This window comes from Mya arenaria, chromosome 11 (genome assembly GCF_026914265.1).
Source record: "Mya arenaria isolate MELC-2E11 chromosome 11, ASM2691426v1".
Taxonomy (NCBI): Eukaryota; Metazoa; Mollusca; class Bivalvia; order Myida; family Myidae; genus Mya; species Mya arenaria.
The window spans coordinates 34,677,587-34,696,951 of NC_069132.1; the positions used below are offsets into that span (position 1 = coordinate 34,677,587).

At 38.3% G+C, this 19,365-nt stretch overlaps 1 protein-coding gene across 2 annotated transcripts; it reads right to left on the reverse strand.

Annotated features, from left to right (window-relative positions):
* Positions 1 to 1,662: 1,662 nt before the first annotated feature.
* On the reverse strand, positions 1,663 to 18,875 carry LOC128209348 (protein-glucosylgalactosylhydroxylysine glucosidase-like). 2 transcript variants are annotated; one of them, XM_052913354.1, is made up of 13 exons: positions 18,745 to 18,875; positions 18,010 to 18,056; positions 17,303 to 17,514; positions 15,774 to 15,984; positions 14,918 to 15,102; positions 13,332 to 13,543; positions 12,548 to 12,731; positions 11,722 to 11,931; positions 11,122 to 11,331; positions 10,236 to 10,336; positions 6,349 to 6,474; positions 3,561 to 3,718; positions 1,663 to 1,954 (listed from the first exon to the last, which is right to left on the reverse strand). In XM_052913354.1, exons 1-13 carry the CDS (start codon positions 18,793 to 18,795, stop codon positions 1,705 to 1,707), a joined length of 2,157 nt encoding a protein of 718 aa, XP_052769314.1. In that variant the 5' UTR covers positions 18,796 to 18,875; the 3' UTR covers positions 1,663 to 1,704. The 2 variants fall into 2 exon arrangements, with proteins under 2 accessions (XP_052769314.1, XP_052769313.1); XM_052913353.1 differs by lacking the exon at positions 18,745 to 18,875 and having other exon boundaries at positions 18,010 to 18,259.
* Between the last annotated feature and the right edge of the window lie 490 nt (positions 18,876 to 19,365).

Below are 19,365 nucleotides of genomic sequence, written 5' to 3' on the forward strand. Positions count from 1 at the left end.
AATCAAAACAGCTGATTCATCTTTGAGTCTTTATGGCTTTTACTGTTGATAGTATGGTACTATGGATACCCCGGATATTTCCTGTACATACCGGCTTTATTTTGTCCTGATGGAAGTAACAGGGAAAAGAAAGAGGATGGAATGCTGTCATGGTGGCGAGTCATGGTTATGGACATGGATGATAAACTCAAATCTAACGATCAATCCATTCCCCAAGCATCGTTGTCGCATAACTCTGTAACCATGAGTACGTCTAGAATGTTCGCTCGTGTTGACAACGAAGTCACAAACAGAACGAGCGTCACTGTATTAACGTCAACGATCTAAGTGCTCTGTGCAAATGACGTAAACTAATTTGAATTATATGACTTTTTCTCAAAACGGTTAAAATATTAGCATAAGAAATGCCTTCCTGAAAGTAATCTGATATAAGGCTTTCCCTGTCTACGCCCTTTTTATTCACTTTTGCTAGGTACGAATGGCGTTTTAGTACCAGGGTTGCTAACTGTATAATTACAATAAAACGGCAAAGGTGAAACGATGATGTTTTGATTGAATAAACGAAGTCGTGGCCACACGTTTCTAAGTTGTGACCACGATTTAATAAGTTGTGGACATAAGTTACTCAGTTGTGGCCACAAGTTACTCAGTTGTGGCCACACGTTTCTAAGTTGTGGCGACGATTTAATAAGTTGTGGCCACAAGTTACTCAGTTGTGGCCACACGTTTCTAAGTTGTGGCGACGATTTAATAAGTTGTGGCCACAAGTTACTCAGTTGTGGCCACACGTTTCTAAGTTGTGGCGACGATTTAATAAGTTTTGGCCTCAAGTTACTAAGTTGTGGCCATAATATAAACAAAGTGTTGCGAATGTCACCTCCGTGCCACTGTTTTTTGAGTACACCAGAGCCCGTTTCAATCTTAATTCAATAAACTTCATGAATGTCATATTCTTTAGTTTCTTAAATTTGTTTTTTATTTTAGATACTAGTACTTGCTTATCCTCAATCCACTAAAATATTTTTTTTATGTAGGAAAATAAGTAACTTTGACACTTAAATAATTATAATTTACGAACAAAATCGATAGATCGTGGTAGTTAATAAGTAATGGCTTATTTAATTGTCATATGGATGTACAACACGTTTCAAGTTTCAAGTGAAAAACTTACATCAAAGACACCCTTGTTGACTTTCGAATCTGTTCTGCTCGGGAAGTTAAATAGAACACTTGTGCTCTGCAGTATTTCTAACAAGATTTGAGGCAACTGGTTTAGCTGTTACGTACTTGGTTGTATCTTAGATATATGAGCATACCAACTATTTCAGGTTTAAAAATTAACAACGATGCCGTTAACCCCGTTATTAACGTCATCATTGTTTACTTTCATATCTGTTCTGCTCAGGAAGTTTAATAGAAACAGGAGTTTTTCTACGAAGATCTGTTGCAACTGTTTCATGTGAACTGATAGCATTTAAATATATGATCATATCATCAACTATTTCACGTTAAATATAAACAACTTAACTTTGTCGCTAATCACGTCGTTAACTTTAACAAAGTTCTGAACGAGCGGCCAATTGTGGTATACACCCATGACACTGCATGTGATTCTTTTGCGATACATTTCGATTCGAATCATATTAACTACCAAATCTCAAATTCAAGTTTGAAGTTTTTATTATATGGCAAAAAGTACATGTTTTATCCAACTATTTCCACCGGTACATTCACCCCGAACTGTCCAATGGGTAATTTTAAGGTCTGGTAACTGCTAATAGCCAGCGGCTGGCTAGGCATGTCCACAGGAACGCCAGGTCTCAAAGGAATTATCTCCCTTGTTAGCGATGTGTGGAGATAGAGTTGTCGCCCATGAGATGTTCGGACAACCTTGGTGATTCTGTCATCACAGGAAATGTCCAAACTGTTTCCAAGGTAATCGAGTCCCACGATGCTGAGAAAGATAAGAAATTTAGTAGTTATAGACGGCAAACAACTACTAAATTTAGGCTTTCTCAACGGCCTATCAAGTGTAGTTCAGTCTCATTTGTAGAGGTATAAGGTATTAACAAAATCGCAAACAATATCATTTAACCAAATAATAAAAAAGAAGTAACGATTGAGCTTTTAAGATAAAAGGCTCAAATTTTCAAGTTGTTCTCGACTACCATGTTATATTATAAGAGCAAAGAGACTATAACTTTACTAACAGACGAGCTTTTATGGAATAGTGTTACCTTGGAAATAGTCTGTGTTTGTCAGCACAACATTCGATCTTGAATGTCCAATGTCCAATGTCGTATGTTTAGCTAACTTCACACAGATAATCTATTTGACATTGGACATTGGTATTTCAAAAATGAATGTCGTGCTAGCACGACATTGGACATTGGACATTCGAAATCGAATGTTGTGCTGGCACGGCATTGGACATTGGACATTCAAAAATGAATGTCGTGCTGGCACGACATTGGACATTGGGATTTCAAAAATGAATGTCGTGCTGGCACGACATTGGACATTGGACATTCAAAAATGAATGTCGTGCTGGCACGACATTGGACATTGGGATTTCAAAAATGAATGTCGTGCTGGCACGACATTGGACATTGGACTTTCAAAATCGAATGTTGTGCTGGCACGACATTGGACATTGGACATTCAAAATCGTGCTGGCACGACATTCGTTTTTAAATGTCCAATGTCCAATGTCGTGCCAGCACAACATTCGATTTTGAATGTCCAATGTCCAATGTCGTGCTAGCACGACATTCATTTTTGAAATCCCAATGTCCAATGTCGTGCCAGCACAACATTCGATCTTGAATGTCCAATGTCCAATGTCGTATGTTTAGCTAACTTCACACAGCTAAATATAACAGTTCTTCCGTCGTCATTCCCCCATTGACTATGACATTTTATTTTTACAAATAAGGCTCGATGTTTCTAGGGGCATCCCGCAGCATGCTCCCCAAGATTTGTTTTATTTCAAGAAACCGAGTTTTCAAATATATTTCACAATGGAAAGTCCATTACTTTATAAAAGTATTTGCAGGCCTAAACTAGTGGTATTTTTATATAAAAGTGAATAGTGAATTACATTTAAACACTGTAAGTCCGACAAAGTCGGGACCCAGATAAACACTTGGGAAAACGATATTTCGGATTAACAATTATTAATTTTATTAGAAAATGACGGCGTACGTAAATTATTAGTGACGTGAAATATTTAGAAATAAAATCTAGACTGAAAATATTTTTTTGATAGGGATACTTTCGGATAAACGGTGTTTAAATGCAGTTTAAAGTTTTAACTAATGAACTTTGAATTCTTTGAACTACGGCATGTATAAATAGCTGATATATTAAGGCTGGTTAAGGAGATTCCTTGACATTGGCTAGTATGTATGTGTTAACCATTTAAATAAGAAATCTGAGGGTACATTCTTCACATATAAATATGATGCTGCTTTTATGTGAACAATAACAACACAAGACCAACCTTTTAACCGCGTTAATTAATTAACGGGACCTTTAATATTCTCCCAGGTTTATTCTACCTGATGCCTGTTGAGCCAGGAACAGGGCGGCAGTGTAGGGCGAGGCGGTCGGCGTATGGACGGACGCCCCCGTATCCGTGGATGATGGACTGCAGGTAGCCGCCCTGGCCCGTGATAAAGTTGGTTACACCACCGCCGTCCGCATCCTCAGTCCAGATCTTAGTAAAATAAATGTATTTTTTGTTTTTGTAGTTGTTATGGTGCTATTTTTTTTTATTTTCAAAAAAACTCTGTAGATATGCTATCGATCTACGCTAGATGATAAACATATTTGGTAAAAACATATAGGCTATCGATCGACGCTAGATAATATAACATATTGATCGAAGCTAGTTAAATAGGCTATCAATCGACGCTAGATAATATAACCTATTGATCGACGCTAGATTATATAACCTATCGATCGAAGCTAGATAAAATAGGCTATCGATCGACGCTAGATAATATAACCTATCGATCAACGCTAGATAATTTATGTCATCGATCTAAGTTAGATGATATAATATATCGATCGACTCTAGATAATATGGTCTATCGATCTAAGCTAGATAAAATAGGCTATCGATCGACGCTAGATAATATAACCTATCGATCAACGCTAGATAATTTATGTCATCGATCTAAGCTAGATGATATAATATATCGATCGACTCTAGATAATATGGTATATCGATCTAAGCTAGATAATATAGGCTATCGATCGACGCTAGATAATATAACCTATCGATCAACGCTAGATAATATATGCCATCGATCTAAGCTAGATGATATAATCTATCGATCGACGCTAGATAATATGGTCTATCGATCTAAGCTAGATTATAAGTATCTTCCATGGCCGAGAGTGTAAGATAGGTCCATTCCGACCCGAGCATAGGGTGTTTTGTGGAAACGAGGTTTACACGAGCGGCTATGGTAGATGCTTTTTCTCCCACCTCAGTTAAACAAAATTAAGTAAAAATGTATTTTTTTTGCTGGAACTCTTTTGTGCTTAGTGAAACTAATTGCGTATGGATATGCGATAATTCGTGGTTGTCATGGATATGAGCGCAGTGATTCAGAGTATGTAAATTGTCTGATCGGTCTTAAAATAGTTCTAAGAAGAGTGAAGCATTATTTCTTGAAAGGTGCGTGAAACTGTTTTCTGGTGACATTTGAAGCGTGAAATAATTAACTAGCGTTCTAAATATTGCCACAAGACAAGGTTTCCATGATGCGCTTCAAACAGACGCTACAGACGACAGTCTTCAACAAGGGAGGTAATAACAATGTGGTGACCATTAAAAGAAGTTCCATACGGGCATTTTATCTTCGCCCGTGGGCAAAATAAGAATTACTAGCATGGTTAAATTAATGGATATATTTATCTGAGGTGGGAGAAAATTTACGTCATCAATCTACACTTGATTATAAACATATTTAATTAAAATATAGGCTAGTGATCTACACTTGATTATAAACATATTTTGTTAAAATATAGGCTAGTGATCTACACTTGATTATAAACATATTTTGTTAAAATATAGGCTAGTGATCTACGCTAAATCATATTTCGTCAAAATGTAGAAAGGTTACCGATCTATGTTAGATGATAAGCATATTTTGTTAACATGCAGACATGCCAGCGATAAACGCTAGATGTTGAACATGTTAAAATGTCAGCATCCGAAAAAACCTGATACACTACTGCGTTATGATTCGATGTGTACCTCGGGCGATTTGGCTACGAAAATCTTGTAGTCATAAATAAATGAGGCAGTTTCATTGGTTCCGCAAGGAAATCTCCCCCGGAAAACTAGCCAATGACTCTCACATATGCACAGACACTCATACTAATGTTTGTCCGAAAAAAAAATGCTCAAATTGAACTCGATCCGCCTAATGGCGTGAGACCACAGTTATTTTTACTATATGTTTCATATAGACAATAACCTGGCTTTTCACTTTTAAACAGTTCCAATTGAAAAACAAGTAACTAGCTGCTGTAGAACAATCCAAGACACAAAATTTAATCACAAGAAAACATAGGGTTGACCAATGCGTTGTCTCACAAAATTAGTAGTAATACATGACCCTGAGGTCAATACGGAATAAGGCTACACACAACCAATTTACATAGTTCCACAGGCAATGATTTTTCCAATTTTTACTCTGAAAACTATCAGTTTTTGCAATACAGTGTCAAATTATGTTAAACTATATGTAAAAAGGCCACCAGTTTCTTGCCTTTCATTCAACTTTAATAAAATATTGATACTTGAACACACGCACTCTTTTTTCTGTATTAACATCCGGGTCAACTGGGGGGGGGGGCAGATAAATGTTGTGGTCTTGAGCCTAATCACTAAACATTTTAAACTAGTCAATTCAATTAGACGAATCGTCTGCGGAGACAACTGACAGTAGAGGGTCTAATATTGAAGAATATCTTATTGTAACATGCGATTTTATTGAAAGAAGAGTAGTCACCCCTGCCTTATACATCTATATGTATATCAACAAGATGATGTCAAATTTCCAACGGTATGGATAAAGTTTACCAGAAATAAGTACCATGATTGCCGACAATGTTTTTTAAATAAAGTGTTAATATGCCATCGATTTACACGAGATGTTCCACACGTTTTGTTAAAATGTAGATAGGATGGCGATGCACGTTAGATTTTTAACACATTTTTACAATATGATACAGCGTTATCATCTAGGCGATATGCGTTACTTGTATTACAAAAGATTGTCACTGCTTATTGAAATCGTATAATAATTTTCATTAACATACTAATCATACATTGAAAGCTCCATATTTGTTCAGCAGCTGCCGGAAGAAGAGTCCCTCCGCTCTGTCAGTCTGATTTAGCTCAAGCCAACCAATGGCGAACATACCCCACGTCATGGCAGGCCCCGCCCCTGTCGTCTGTAAGGTCAAAAAATAAACTATTAATTAGGTTACAAAAAGAGATATGATATGGTAGTCACAACTAAAATGCCCGCCAAAGGCAAACAACCCCCCCCCCCCCCCCCACACACACACACACACTTCATGACAGGCCCTACCGTTTTGCCTGTGTGGGTTAACATGTAAGATTTTATGAGGTGGTTACAACAATAGATATGTCACAAGGTACATGGACATACACATTTGGCTGACTTGCCCGTGTTACATGGACATACACATTTGGCTGACTTGCCCGTGTTACATGGACATACACCTTTGGCTGACTTGCCCGTGTTACATGGACATACACCTTTGGCTGACTTGCCCAAGTTTCATGGACCTTTGTTACGAGGACATACACCTTTGGCTGACTTGTCCGTGTTACAAGAAGATACCTTTGGCTTTTGATTTGTATGTCCATTCTACAAGGACATTCACCATTTGCTACCTACACCGTTGACGTACTTGCCGATGCTTCTTTGACATACAGCTTTGACTTACTTGCCCATGCTTCTAAGACATACAGCTTTGGTTTACTTCACTGTCGACTTACTTGTCAATGCTTCTAGGAAATACAGCTTTGGCTAACTTGCCCATGCTTCTAAGACATACATCTTTGGTTTACTTCACCGTTGACTTACTTGTCCATGCTTCTAGGACATACAGCTTTGGCTTACTACACCGTTGACGTACTTGTTGATGCTTCTAGGACACACAGCTTTGGCCTACTACACCGTTGACTTACTTTCCCATTCTTCTAGGACATACAGCTGTGGCTTACTTCACCGTTGACTTACTTTCCTATGCTTCTAGGACATACAGCTGTGACTTACCTCACCGTTGACTTACATTCCCATTCTTCTAGGACATAGAGCTTTGGTTTACTTCACCGTTGACTTACATTCCCATGCTTCTAGGACATACAGCTTTGGTTTACTTCACCGTTGACTTACTTTCCCATGCTTCTAGGACATACAGCTGTGGCTTACTTCACCGTTGACTTACTTTCCCATGCTTCTAGGACATACAGCTGTGGCTTACTTCACCGTTGACTTACTTTCCCATGCTTCTAGGACATACAGCTGTGGCTTACTACACCGTTGACTTACTTTCCCATTCTTCTAGGACATACAGCTGTGGCTTACTACACCGTTGACATACTTTCCCATTCTTCTAGGACATACAGCTGTGGCTTACTTCACCGTTGACTTACTTTCCCATGCTTCTAGGACATACAGCTGTGGCTTACTACACCGTTGACTTACTTTCCCATTCTTCTAGGACATACAGCTGTGGCTTACTTCACCGTTGACTTACTTTCCTATGCTTCTAGGACATACAGCTGTGGCTTACTACACCGTTGACTTACTTTCCCATTCTTCTATGACATACAGCTGTGGCTTACTACACCGTTGACTTACTTTCCCATTCTTCTAGGACATACAGCTGTGGCTTACTTCACCGTTGACTTACTTTCCCATGCTTCTAGGACATACATATGTGGCTTACTACACCGTTGACTTACTTTCCCATTCTTCTAGGACATACAGCTGTGGCTTACTTCACCGTTGACTTACTTTCCCATTCTTCTAGGACATACAGCTTTTGTTTACTTCACCGTTGACTTACTTTCCCATGCTTCTAGGACATACAGCTGTGGCTTACTTCACCGTTGACTTACTTTCCCATGCTTCTAGGACATACAGCTGTGGCTTACTACACCGTTGACTTACTTTCCCATGCTTCTAGGACATACAGCTGTGGCTTACTACACCGTTGACTTACTTTCCCATTCTTCTAGGACATACAGCTGTGGCTTACTACACCGTTGACTTACTTTCCCATTCTTCTAGGACATACAGCTTTGGTGTACTTCACCGTTGACTTACTTTCCCATGCTTCTAGGACATACAGCTGTGGCTTACTTCACCGTTGACTTACTTTCCCATGCTTCTAGGACATACAGCTGTGGCTTACTTCACCGTTGACTTAATTTCCCATGCTTCTAGGACATACAGCTGTGGCTTACTTCACCGTTGACTTACTTTCCCATGCTTCTAGGACATACAGCTGTGGCTTACTACACCGTTGACTTACTTTCCCATTCTTCTAGGACATACAGCTTTGGTGTACTTCACCGTTGACTTACTTTCCCATGCTTCTAGGACATACAGCTGTGGCTTACTTCACCGTTGACTTACTTTCCCATTCTTCTAGGACATACAGCTTTGGTTTACTTCACCATTGACTTAATTTCCCATGCTTCTAGGACATACAGCTGTGGCTTACTTCACCGTTGACTTACTTTCCCATGCTTCTAGGACATACAGCTGTGGCTTACTTCACCGTTGACTTACTTTCCCATGCTTCTAGGACATACAGCTGTGGCTTACTTCACCGTTGACTTACTTTCCCATGCTTCTAGGACATACAGCTGTGGCTTACTACACCGTTGACTTACAAGGGTATACAGCTTTGGCTTACGTGTCGATGCTACAAGGACATACAACTTTGGATTACATGATTATGGATTTATTAACTGAAGGAGGCGAACAATCTTTTATGGTGAATATACACAATTTCACCCTCGAAATTACATATGGATAAATAATTCCCCGTGTTCATTTTGCAACACAATCACGAGTCTTTTACACATTAGTATGATTAATATTGCTGGCTATTAAACAAAAAAGCGTTTAAGTGTCAAATATATATACGCATGTTTGTAGTCAAAACAAAATTACACAGTAAAACTGCGATCGCTCGAGGTCGCCGGGGACCGAGCCTAAACCTCGAGGGAACCGATGTTTCGAACGATCCGATTTTCAATTCTCCAATCTGTTATGAAAAATATTTCAGTGTATTTTAAGTATGAAGTAGTCTGTTTACTTAGACACAGAATATGTGTTGCGTTGTGAAAATCGCTCATATGTTCAAAGGCTGTCGTTTACTATATGTTTACTAAATATAAAATGTAAAAGAAATATCAATAAATCAATAAATAGATATTTTTTACAAAATGGCCATATTGCAAAGCAAAGTGACAAAAAGGAATTCTTTTCAGAGATTCCTATGTTGGATTGATTTGGTAGTGTTTATTCATATTTTTATTACTCATGTACATTTATCACAACTAACTTCTAATAGTATCTTCTAAAATGCCCATATCAACTTATATCGATCATGCGTTAACAGTGTAAAACGGGTTTTCATACCTTATCAATTGCCTTTCAACTGCCATTGCACTTCTTGCAACTTGCGAAAATTTAAATACCTAGCAATAGTTTGGTTTTTTTGGAACACGCGTTCGGGAAAAAGTGTGAAATTATGACCTCGAGAGAGCCATAAGGTTTTTTGCATAATTTGTGTACTTGGGACCGAGAATATTGCTCGACTCCTCGACATAATTAGGTTTCGATGCAGTGTAGGTATATCTTATATGAAAATAGAAGGAAAAAAGTTTGGGACCAAGCTCCGATCTCGAGGGAACGCCGGTTCTCGAACGACCGCTTGTTCGAACGAACGCAACTTTACTGTATACCGGCAATTCGAATACGAGTAACACTGCGTCAAGCAGCGTCGCAAAAAAACAAGCAAAGATGTGATTTTATCAAATAACAGTGTAAAGGTTAAATGATATGTAAATGATCTTATTACGTATAAAGATAGTTATGTAGGATATCGTTATCTTTGAAAATAATACTTCACATATGAATGCTACCCCGTTCACAAGTTCTCACATTTTCGTATATTTCCAGATCGTTTCGTCTGACGTCAGACGTCATGGCTAGCTGCAGTGGAAACCCGAGGAGGATGCCGTCACCTTGCTTAACCGACACATCTGTAGGTACAAGGTAGCAGTAATGTTAGACGAACTTAAATACAAGTCACAGACTTCCATGATGAGTGATGACACGTGTGTTAGAAAAACACCTAGGTATGTTGCTGTGTTAGAACTTGTGTCTCCTTCATTTTTTTTTACTTTTTGATATATATGCGTTATATAAAGAAATATGATTTATTGAAACAAAAATATGTTCAAATAACTAATGCAACATAATTTAAGAAAAATATAATATCAATTAATACACATTTCCACATTTTTAATATAAACTGATTTTTATTTACAAGAAGATTAATAAACATTTCTTTTCTCAATCTTATCGTCGATATTTGCTAAAATACGAAAACTTGTCGCCGGACTATCTCACATCAAAATGAACATTCCGTTCATTTTGATGTGATAGTCCGGCGACAAGTTTTCGTGAATAAAGAAAAACTGCGATCGTTCGAGGCCCATCTATTTCCATATAAAACATACTAACGATGGATCGAAACCTATTAAGTCGAGGACTCGTTACCAATAGCAAGGTCTCTAAAGATTGCGTGCTAGAACGATCGTAATTTTACTGTTATATACGTTATTTTACATTTGATGTGTTATATTAATCAAAATGGAATTGATTCTATTTAATTGAATTGAATTGCGAAACGTGGCAAGCAACTCACTGACTTATAGTCAAACGCACAATAAACTCTGATATCAAGTCCTACTTTTATAAGTTATTAAAGTATACATATATACTAAAATTAAACAATACAAACATAAAAGAACAAAAAAAATACTTTTAGTGTAACCGTCATATTCCGGATGGTAGTTTTTGTCAGCGTCAAAAGGAATGTACATTTTTCCCGCCACTTGTTCAAATTCAGGTGGAGCGAGACAGTGGATGACGTCACACAGGAAGTGAGGTAAAAGAAGCGCCATCTTGGCCACGTAGTTTGTGTACACAGAGTTGTTCACTGGGTAGTGCCACTCGTCTGGTGGCATCACGTCTGGGGAATAAAAACTACATGTATATAAATAGTTAAGTACGTAAAACATCGCAAGACATTTGAAATTTGATTTGAGTTCACATACTTTTAAAAGTTGTAACCATTTGGTTTGGTCTTTAGTTTAGAAACATAGGGGAATCTTAAATGGTTTAAAAAGTGTTCCAAAGCATTTTTTCAGTAGTGCTTGAATCCTCAATTTTATTCATAATTTAAAAGATATTGACCATTGACTGCAAAGGTTTGCATGTTTTCAAATTTTCTGAAATAGGCTGACTTATGTTGTTTTTCTCATTGTTTATATGTACTACACGTGTGTAAAAACAATAACAATTCGAAAAATACACAGACCACTTCACCGTGCGCATTTGTGAAATATAAATCAGATCTCACTATGTATCTCGTACATTCCTGCAGATCTATTCAGTACTGATCTAGACTTCCAGAACTCTGCAATGGCGAATACAGTTTCGCGGAAGTGCACATCGTGAAGGAGCGGTGAATCTCCCGCCATCATGACATACTGCCGTAACGCCAACGCCACGTCACCAGTCACGTGATGCTCGTAGTCCTGTGCAGGCGGCCACGGTGTCACGTCAAGTCCTGACAAATAGTATAAATAAACATGTATTTGTTTTAATGTAGTATGTGTAAATTAAACAGGTTAGAATGTTCACCAAGCTTACGTATCATATTTTATTTAATTATTAATGCATTATTAAAATTATAGTCATACGTATCGCAAAAAAGCACTTGTCCGTTATCCACTTTTGTTATACGGCTGCATTCCATGCCGTAGACGTCACGTCATAACAAGTGTCATTGCACGGGGTAAAAATGATAATATAAGACAAGGTAGCGCATCATTTAAGGGGTATTTATTCTTAAATCATGTCCACTTAAGTTAGTTACCCTTGTAACGAATTTTATAAAAGGATAATTACAACTGCCTTTTGATTCGGTGGGTCGTATTTGACTCGTACGTGGAGTATTTGCGGAAATTTACTCCATTCGAATTCAACGCGCTGTATCGAAACGAGGTACTTATGACCATACTTTATATTACAAGTCGCTTCTTTGGATAAATTCGTTTTTAATACATTTTTAACAATTTGTTGTTGTTTTTTGTTTGTACGGGCATTTCAAAAAATATATTAAGGAGTTCAGTTCATGTTTGCAAATGTTCTGACTTTGTATGAAGGAAGAACATGGGGTGTACCAGTAAACGCGCTCTCCCATGCGTACTGAGCGCCAGAATGTCCGGTCCGGCGCGCGAACTCGCGCGAGGCGTTAAGAGTCCGGAAGCGCGTGTTTAAAAGGACAGGCGCTAGGTCCCCGTGCAGCACGAGCACAGGCGGGTACATCCACGTGTCCTGGTCCCAAAACACATGACCATTGTAACCCTGGAATTTAAGGTTTTGATGTTTTATCTAAATCATTTAAATGCTTATGTAAAGCCTAAAATAAAAACAACAGAACATGTTTTATTTGCGCAGTTCTTTGTTTTATTTTACACAAAACAAGAATCAAGTCTTCTGACAGAAATACCGTTTCTTATGTTGTTATTAAGTTATGAACCCACCAATAAATGAAACAAATTTCTTAAACATATAATTAATTATGACCTTAAAGCTGCACTCTCGCAGATTGACATTTTTTTACATTTAGTTAGTTTCTGTCTCAGAATCAGCTGATTTCGGTATCCATGCCTCCAACTCGGTCATGAAAGATAACTCACAATAGAACAAATCTCAGAAAAAAACTGCCTACAAACTTATTTTTCTTAAAGCGGTACTAACGCTTTTAGCCATAAAATAGCAATTTTCGAGCGTAAATATGAATAAATGTGATCTGTTCTTTTGTCAACAGTCTTGTATCGCTGGTTTCCAGACGTAAAATTTGGCTCATTCCAAGACAAACAATAAAGTTATCAAAACGGTCAATCTTTAAGAGTGCAGCTTTAAAAAGACCATATCAGTATACATATACCGCATATCTCATACATTATGCGCGAGGTCAGCGGGCGACAGTCCCACGAAAGGCCAGACAGTATCTTCCTCGAGCGGCATAGCGGAAGTGATGTAATACAGAGCGCTGTAGACGGAAGACGCCAATGTGACGTTACCGATGACGTCAATGCGACCGGTGTCCCACACCTCGTGCCATTTGGTCACGTGGGATGAGCGGAGTGTGCCTTCTAGGTAGAGTGACCTCCCTGGAAAAGATTTACAAACGTTAAAGTGACACTCGTACTTAAAATCAATACAGAATACAAACATAAATTATGAGTGATAAACGTCTTACTAAATAATGCATTGATGGAAAGTATTAATTACTGATATCAAGATTGAAACCGTGTATTTCAAAGCTGAAAACGCATAAATATTAAATGACTGGTGAGTCCTAAAACATTCACAGTGATCAAATATCGTCTCATATTTAAGGTTAGAAAAGTCGTGTTTTCTGCGCTTTTTTTCAAATTAAACACAGGTTCCTTCATAAGAACCATTCTTTTTTATATTTGTTCATCCCTTTTGGTAATTTAAAAACTAAAGCAATTGTATAAATTGTGGTATATTTGGGAGTAAGGGTGCACCTTTAAGAATACCGATAATGGCTGCTGTGTTACTCTACCCTTGAACGTGCCTCAAAACTTGAGTGGGCACCGAATTAACAGTGAGCACCTGTTGATTAAGATTCAATTCACATACCCGACAAAACAAGTTGAAATGTAAACGGTTTAAGCAGTGTGAATGGGATACAATGTTTTTCAAGATCAAGACATTTTAGCAAGACAAGTTGTTGTTTATATACTATGACAAATTAACTTGCTTAATCACAGAACAATTGATTTCAGTGGTAGCAATGTATATAGGCCTTATCATATATGTGCGAGTCGTTTCGTGTACTAAGTTTCATGTGAATAAAATTCTCACACCACACGGTCTTTAGTTTAGGCCAGGATCACAGTTCCTTGGTATTTGGACAGCATTTTTGGCCAGTCAAGCTACCTGATTCGAGCGATTTGGTCCCTAGGGTGATATCTTGGACTGAGAATCATAAAAAATGTGTATTAGTACTCTATGATACACATAATAAACAAATAATCCACTTATGGCCGTTTATTTTTACATATTAAATATTTTAAAAGTTTATTTTTTAAAATATTTATTATGAAATTTTAAAATATTTAATAAATAAAAATAAACGACCAAAATATTTTAAAAGTTCATACAATCTTTAAAGATTGTATGAAATTTTAAAATATTTAATATATAAAAATAAACGACCAAAAGTGGATTATTTGTTTATTATGTGTACGTGTATTTTCATTGAAAAACATATGAGCTAATAACTGCTACTTACAAACGCTTTTGGCCGTGGTTCTTCGTGACCAACAGTCAAAACTCGCTATGTCGAAGGCGTTGGGACCTCGGTGAAGACTTCGAGATAACGAACATTCGATATAACCGACATACCACGCACGTCTTTCTAAACCCCAAATATTGGGAAGAAACGTTCGACATAACCGGAATATCGAGATAACAGAGTTTGACATACCAAATTTCGACTGTATAATATAGCTTACCTTTTGTGAAGGCGAACGCGGCGTCTGCTTGGTTCGGACTGACAGACATCAGGAACACAAGCGTCTCCGTGCCCGAGTGACCACTTTCGACGGTGACGTCAAGGGGAACGGTTTTGTAGTACACGTGCACTGGGGTAAGCCCAGATTCGGGAGTCTCTGCCTCGAGTATGGTTCCGTACTTGTAGCTGAATGGAAGACATAATTGGGTACGGAAATTAAACGTACGCGTGTAAACTATATCGCTGTGTATTGTAAAATCAGTGATGTCGAGGAACGAGTGAATTCATTATCAGAATCTAATAATAAAAGTAATAGTAAGATGACATGAAGTAAATTCTTAATGATTAAGAAGGGGCGGAGTGAGCTTAGAATTCAACCATATTGGTTGGCATATTGCCAACGACGCAGGAACGTGTATTGAATGAGTGGCATTTGGCGGACTTTTAAACACGTCCATAAGTTGATATTCTTAATGATTAAGCCTAGCACTAAATGATTGCTTATCTGCAATATCATTGGCTGAAAATAACGTTTGTATTCTAAGTATATTGAATCGGGTATCATTTTAATTAATTACCTCACAATACAAAATATCATGGTTGTCCGGTTAGCGCACTCGCTTCTCACCAAGGCGACCCGGGTTCGATTCCCGGCCTGGGCGCATGTGAGTTTGGTTAGTGGTCACCAAGCCGGTCAAGTGGGTTTTCTCCGGGTACTTCGGTTTCCCCCACAACACAAGATCACACTCTCGCGCGATAGTGCCAACGAGAGTGACTTAGTATAAGCTATCATACATTCCTTCACAATCGTTGTAAAATGTGTTATGGTTAAAGTAAATATCAAGGCAAAATCATACTTTGCTGATGCTACGTCGCTGGTAGCATCTTGGAGCGTCACAGAAGTGCTTTGGTTCCCATGATTGACCTTAAGAGGAATGGTCAGCTTTCTCTGCTGGCCGTCTGTTGCTACGGTGAGCTCCGTTACTAGGAGACGGTTGAACACGCGATGGGCGTACATGGTAACCGTGACCCGCCAGTGATCACCTCGGTATATTTCTTTATAGATTCCTGGAACATAAATCGACTTCTGACTCTAATGAATAAAATTGATCCGCAGCCTTTAGGTTTGGATCATAGTAGGATATTTGACGCTCAACCGAATTAAACGGCGCAGTTTCAATTCCACGCCCAATCATTTAAATGCATTGTAAACCGCCCATATACATCCGAGGTTGTTTTCGATGGGAAAAAATGACCAAGGTGGTCCGAACGAATACCTTTTGGAGGGATGTTAAGACGGGGTCCCGTGTTGTAGTGCTGAACGCTTGGGCACATTATAGGATAGCTCTACATCCTGTCTGTTCTTTATATACCACGTGCATTATATACAACAACATAACAAGGTAGAAATTGCCAATGGGGCCGGCGCCAATGGGTAGTCGGGCGGCGTCGTAAAATAAACTTTCTCACACAAATATTAGAATGAATGCAGAATAAAATGTAATGCGAGTGTAAACATGGGATTTATCAAATCGATCATACAAAAGATGGTGCCGTCGTTGTAAGAGCGTTGGACATACCCATGAAAAGAGACATTGAAACAAACAGGATATCATAATCAGTTTACACATACGTTGATGTTGTTTCCATATAGTAAGCAAAATGCGCAGACGTTAGAACCACTTGTCTTCCATCTCAGATAAGTAGATCCAATAATTTAACCATGCTAGAAATTCTTATCTTGCCCACGGGCGAAGATAAAATGCCCGTATGGAACTCCTTTTTTAATGGTCATCATATTGAAGCTACCTCTCTTGTTGAAGACAGTCGTCTGTAGCATTATAGAAACCTTGTCTTGTGGCAATATTTAGGGTGCTAATTAACTATTTCTCGCTTCATATGTCACAATAAAAAAGTTTTCACGCACCTTTCATGAAATAATGTCCCACTTTCATCAGTACTGTACTATTTAAAGACAGCTTTGACTATTAACATTATCTGAATCAATGCGCGCATATCCATGACAACCACGAGTTATCAAAAATCCATACGCATTATTTTCACTACGCACAAAAGAGTTCCAGTAAAAAATACATTTTTACTTAGTTTTGTTTAACTGAGGTGGGAGAAAAAGCATCTACCATAGCCGCTCGTGTAAGATAGGTTCATCCCGACCCTCGCGCAGTGTGTTTTGCGGAAACTCGGTAAACCTCGTTTCCGCAAAACACCCTGCACTCGGGTCGGAATGATTCTATCTTACACTCTCGGCCATGGAAGATACTTATAGTCTTCCATTAGACGGGTTGTCATTCTGGTTGTTCTAAACAAAAGTTTCAGCGAAATAATTTAAAACGATTTGTAGACTGTCGTCTGAATAACGTCTTACCCGAATTCATATGTAAACAGTATGTCGTGGATACGTTCTCATCTGGTGCAAAGTTGATAACGTCGAGTGCGGTGAAGGCTGGTATGCGCGCGCGTGTGGAAGTTGTGCCATTTCCGTTGTAAAGTCCGTTCATGTACACACTGTCGCTATGGACAACTGTACCCACATGACCGTTACTGATTGAGGGCCACAGTTTGGCGTCGGCTGGGGGACTGTGGTAAGAAAGATAAGATTTTGGTAAGTATATATATTGAGGGCATAGCGGAAGTGATGTAATACAGAGCGCTGTAGACAGAAGACGCCAATGTGACGTTACCGATGACGTCAATGCTTCAGCACAAGAGAGACGGAAATCCAAATGAAAATAGTAGGAGCTACGTTCTTCTTTCGCTGAGCTATCGATATGTCTTCCATTATTTCATATTTATAGCATCATCATCATCATCATCATCATCATCATCATCATCATCATCATCATCATCATCATCATCATCATCATCACCACCACCACCACCACCACCACCACCACCACAACCACCACTAACAACACCACCACCACCATCAACACCACCAAACAGCAACACACAGCAGCAGCAGCGTCGTCGTCATCGTCGTCGTCTTGGTCGTCGTCGTCGCCGCCTCCGCCGCTGCCAACAACGACACCAACAACACTGTCACCATCATCATAATCGCCGCTTAATACTTACGTGTCTGTACAAAGATCCCAACCATCTTTATCCGCAGCAATGTTTTTCTGCAAAGTACAACCATGGTTGACAAAATATTGAGTGGCGTAATTCGTTGTTCCTAGCCATTTTAAAAGAGTTACACTGATTATATAACAAAAGTACATAAATGCTTCTCCCAAATACATGCTTTATTTGGTATGTTTTGCCTTATAGATATACGTAAGCCAAATCACTCGAAGTTTGGTCATATTAATGAGCGGAAGTTGGTCATAGAAAATAGCGGTTGTTCAAATCAGTACGATAGCAAGTTAGCAACGTGTATGAAGGTGCAGTATATCGTGAGTGTACAAAGAGCATATTTATTGGCATGAGTTTCCCTATTTAAAAGTGTTTTCCTCTCTCATTGCATCGTTCTATATAGCTCGTGTAGTTGTATTTGTATACAGTCGAAACTCGATGTGCCGAACTCTGTTATCTCGAATATCTGCTTACCTCGAACTGTTTTCGGATGTGTTGTATTTAATAAGCCATGTTTTGTGTTTTGGTTATATCGAATATCCTTTTTCTCGAAGTATTGCCGAAATCCCAACGACTTCGACAAAGCGAGTTTTGGCTATATATATATATATGTAGTTTATAGGGGGATCACTGATTATTATTAGATTTTAATAGTTTTCGTGATAATCTAAGTAATATTGATTTAGATAACTGTATATACATGTATCTATTACTATGAATAGTCTGTGTACTCACTCCAAAAACAAAAACAAGGAAGAGAAATCCTCCTACTCCACAGAATCCCATTGTTCTTTTAATTCACATACGTCCTCTCTCATAAATACAAATACATCCGCTTAAAAATCCTTGAAGTGTTTTTGCCACATTTGATAACATTCTTTGCATTGATAAGACACCGGCAAACTGTAGCATTCATTGCACCTTTAAGGTCATGTTAAGTTATCTGTGGCATAAAGGCCAGGCAAATGCCATTTTAATTGTTTTTCTATTATACTTGTTATGTTATGGAGGAATACATATAAAGATAAGAACGACACTAAATGTGCTCTAACTATTAATTGTGGCATGTATTGTATGATATCTAAACTAGAGCTACTACGAATTTCCTTTGATCTCATTCAATCTCTCTTATTCTTGCGGTAAATTTGACCGTTATCAGTTTCGGCCACATATGATCTTTTAAATGTTGATCAATCACAGTATTAAGACGCTGAATCCTAGCTGTGTCAACTACTTTTAAAGGTTGTTCCAAACAAATTTCATACTGACTAACCAATTCTTTGATGTCAGTAGAAATAACCGGCCAAAACATAACTGACCTTGCTCTTGATAAGCAGTTTTCAATTCCCAGGTGAC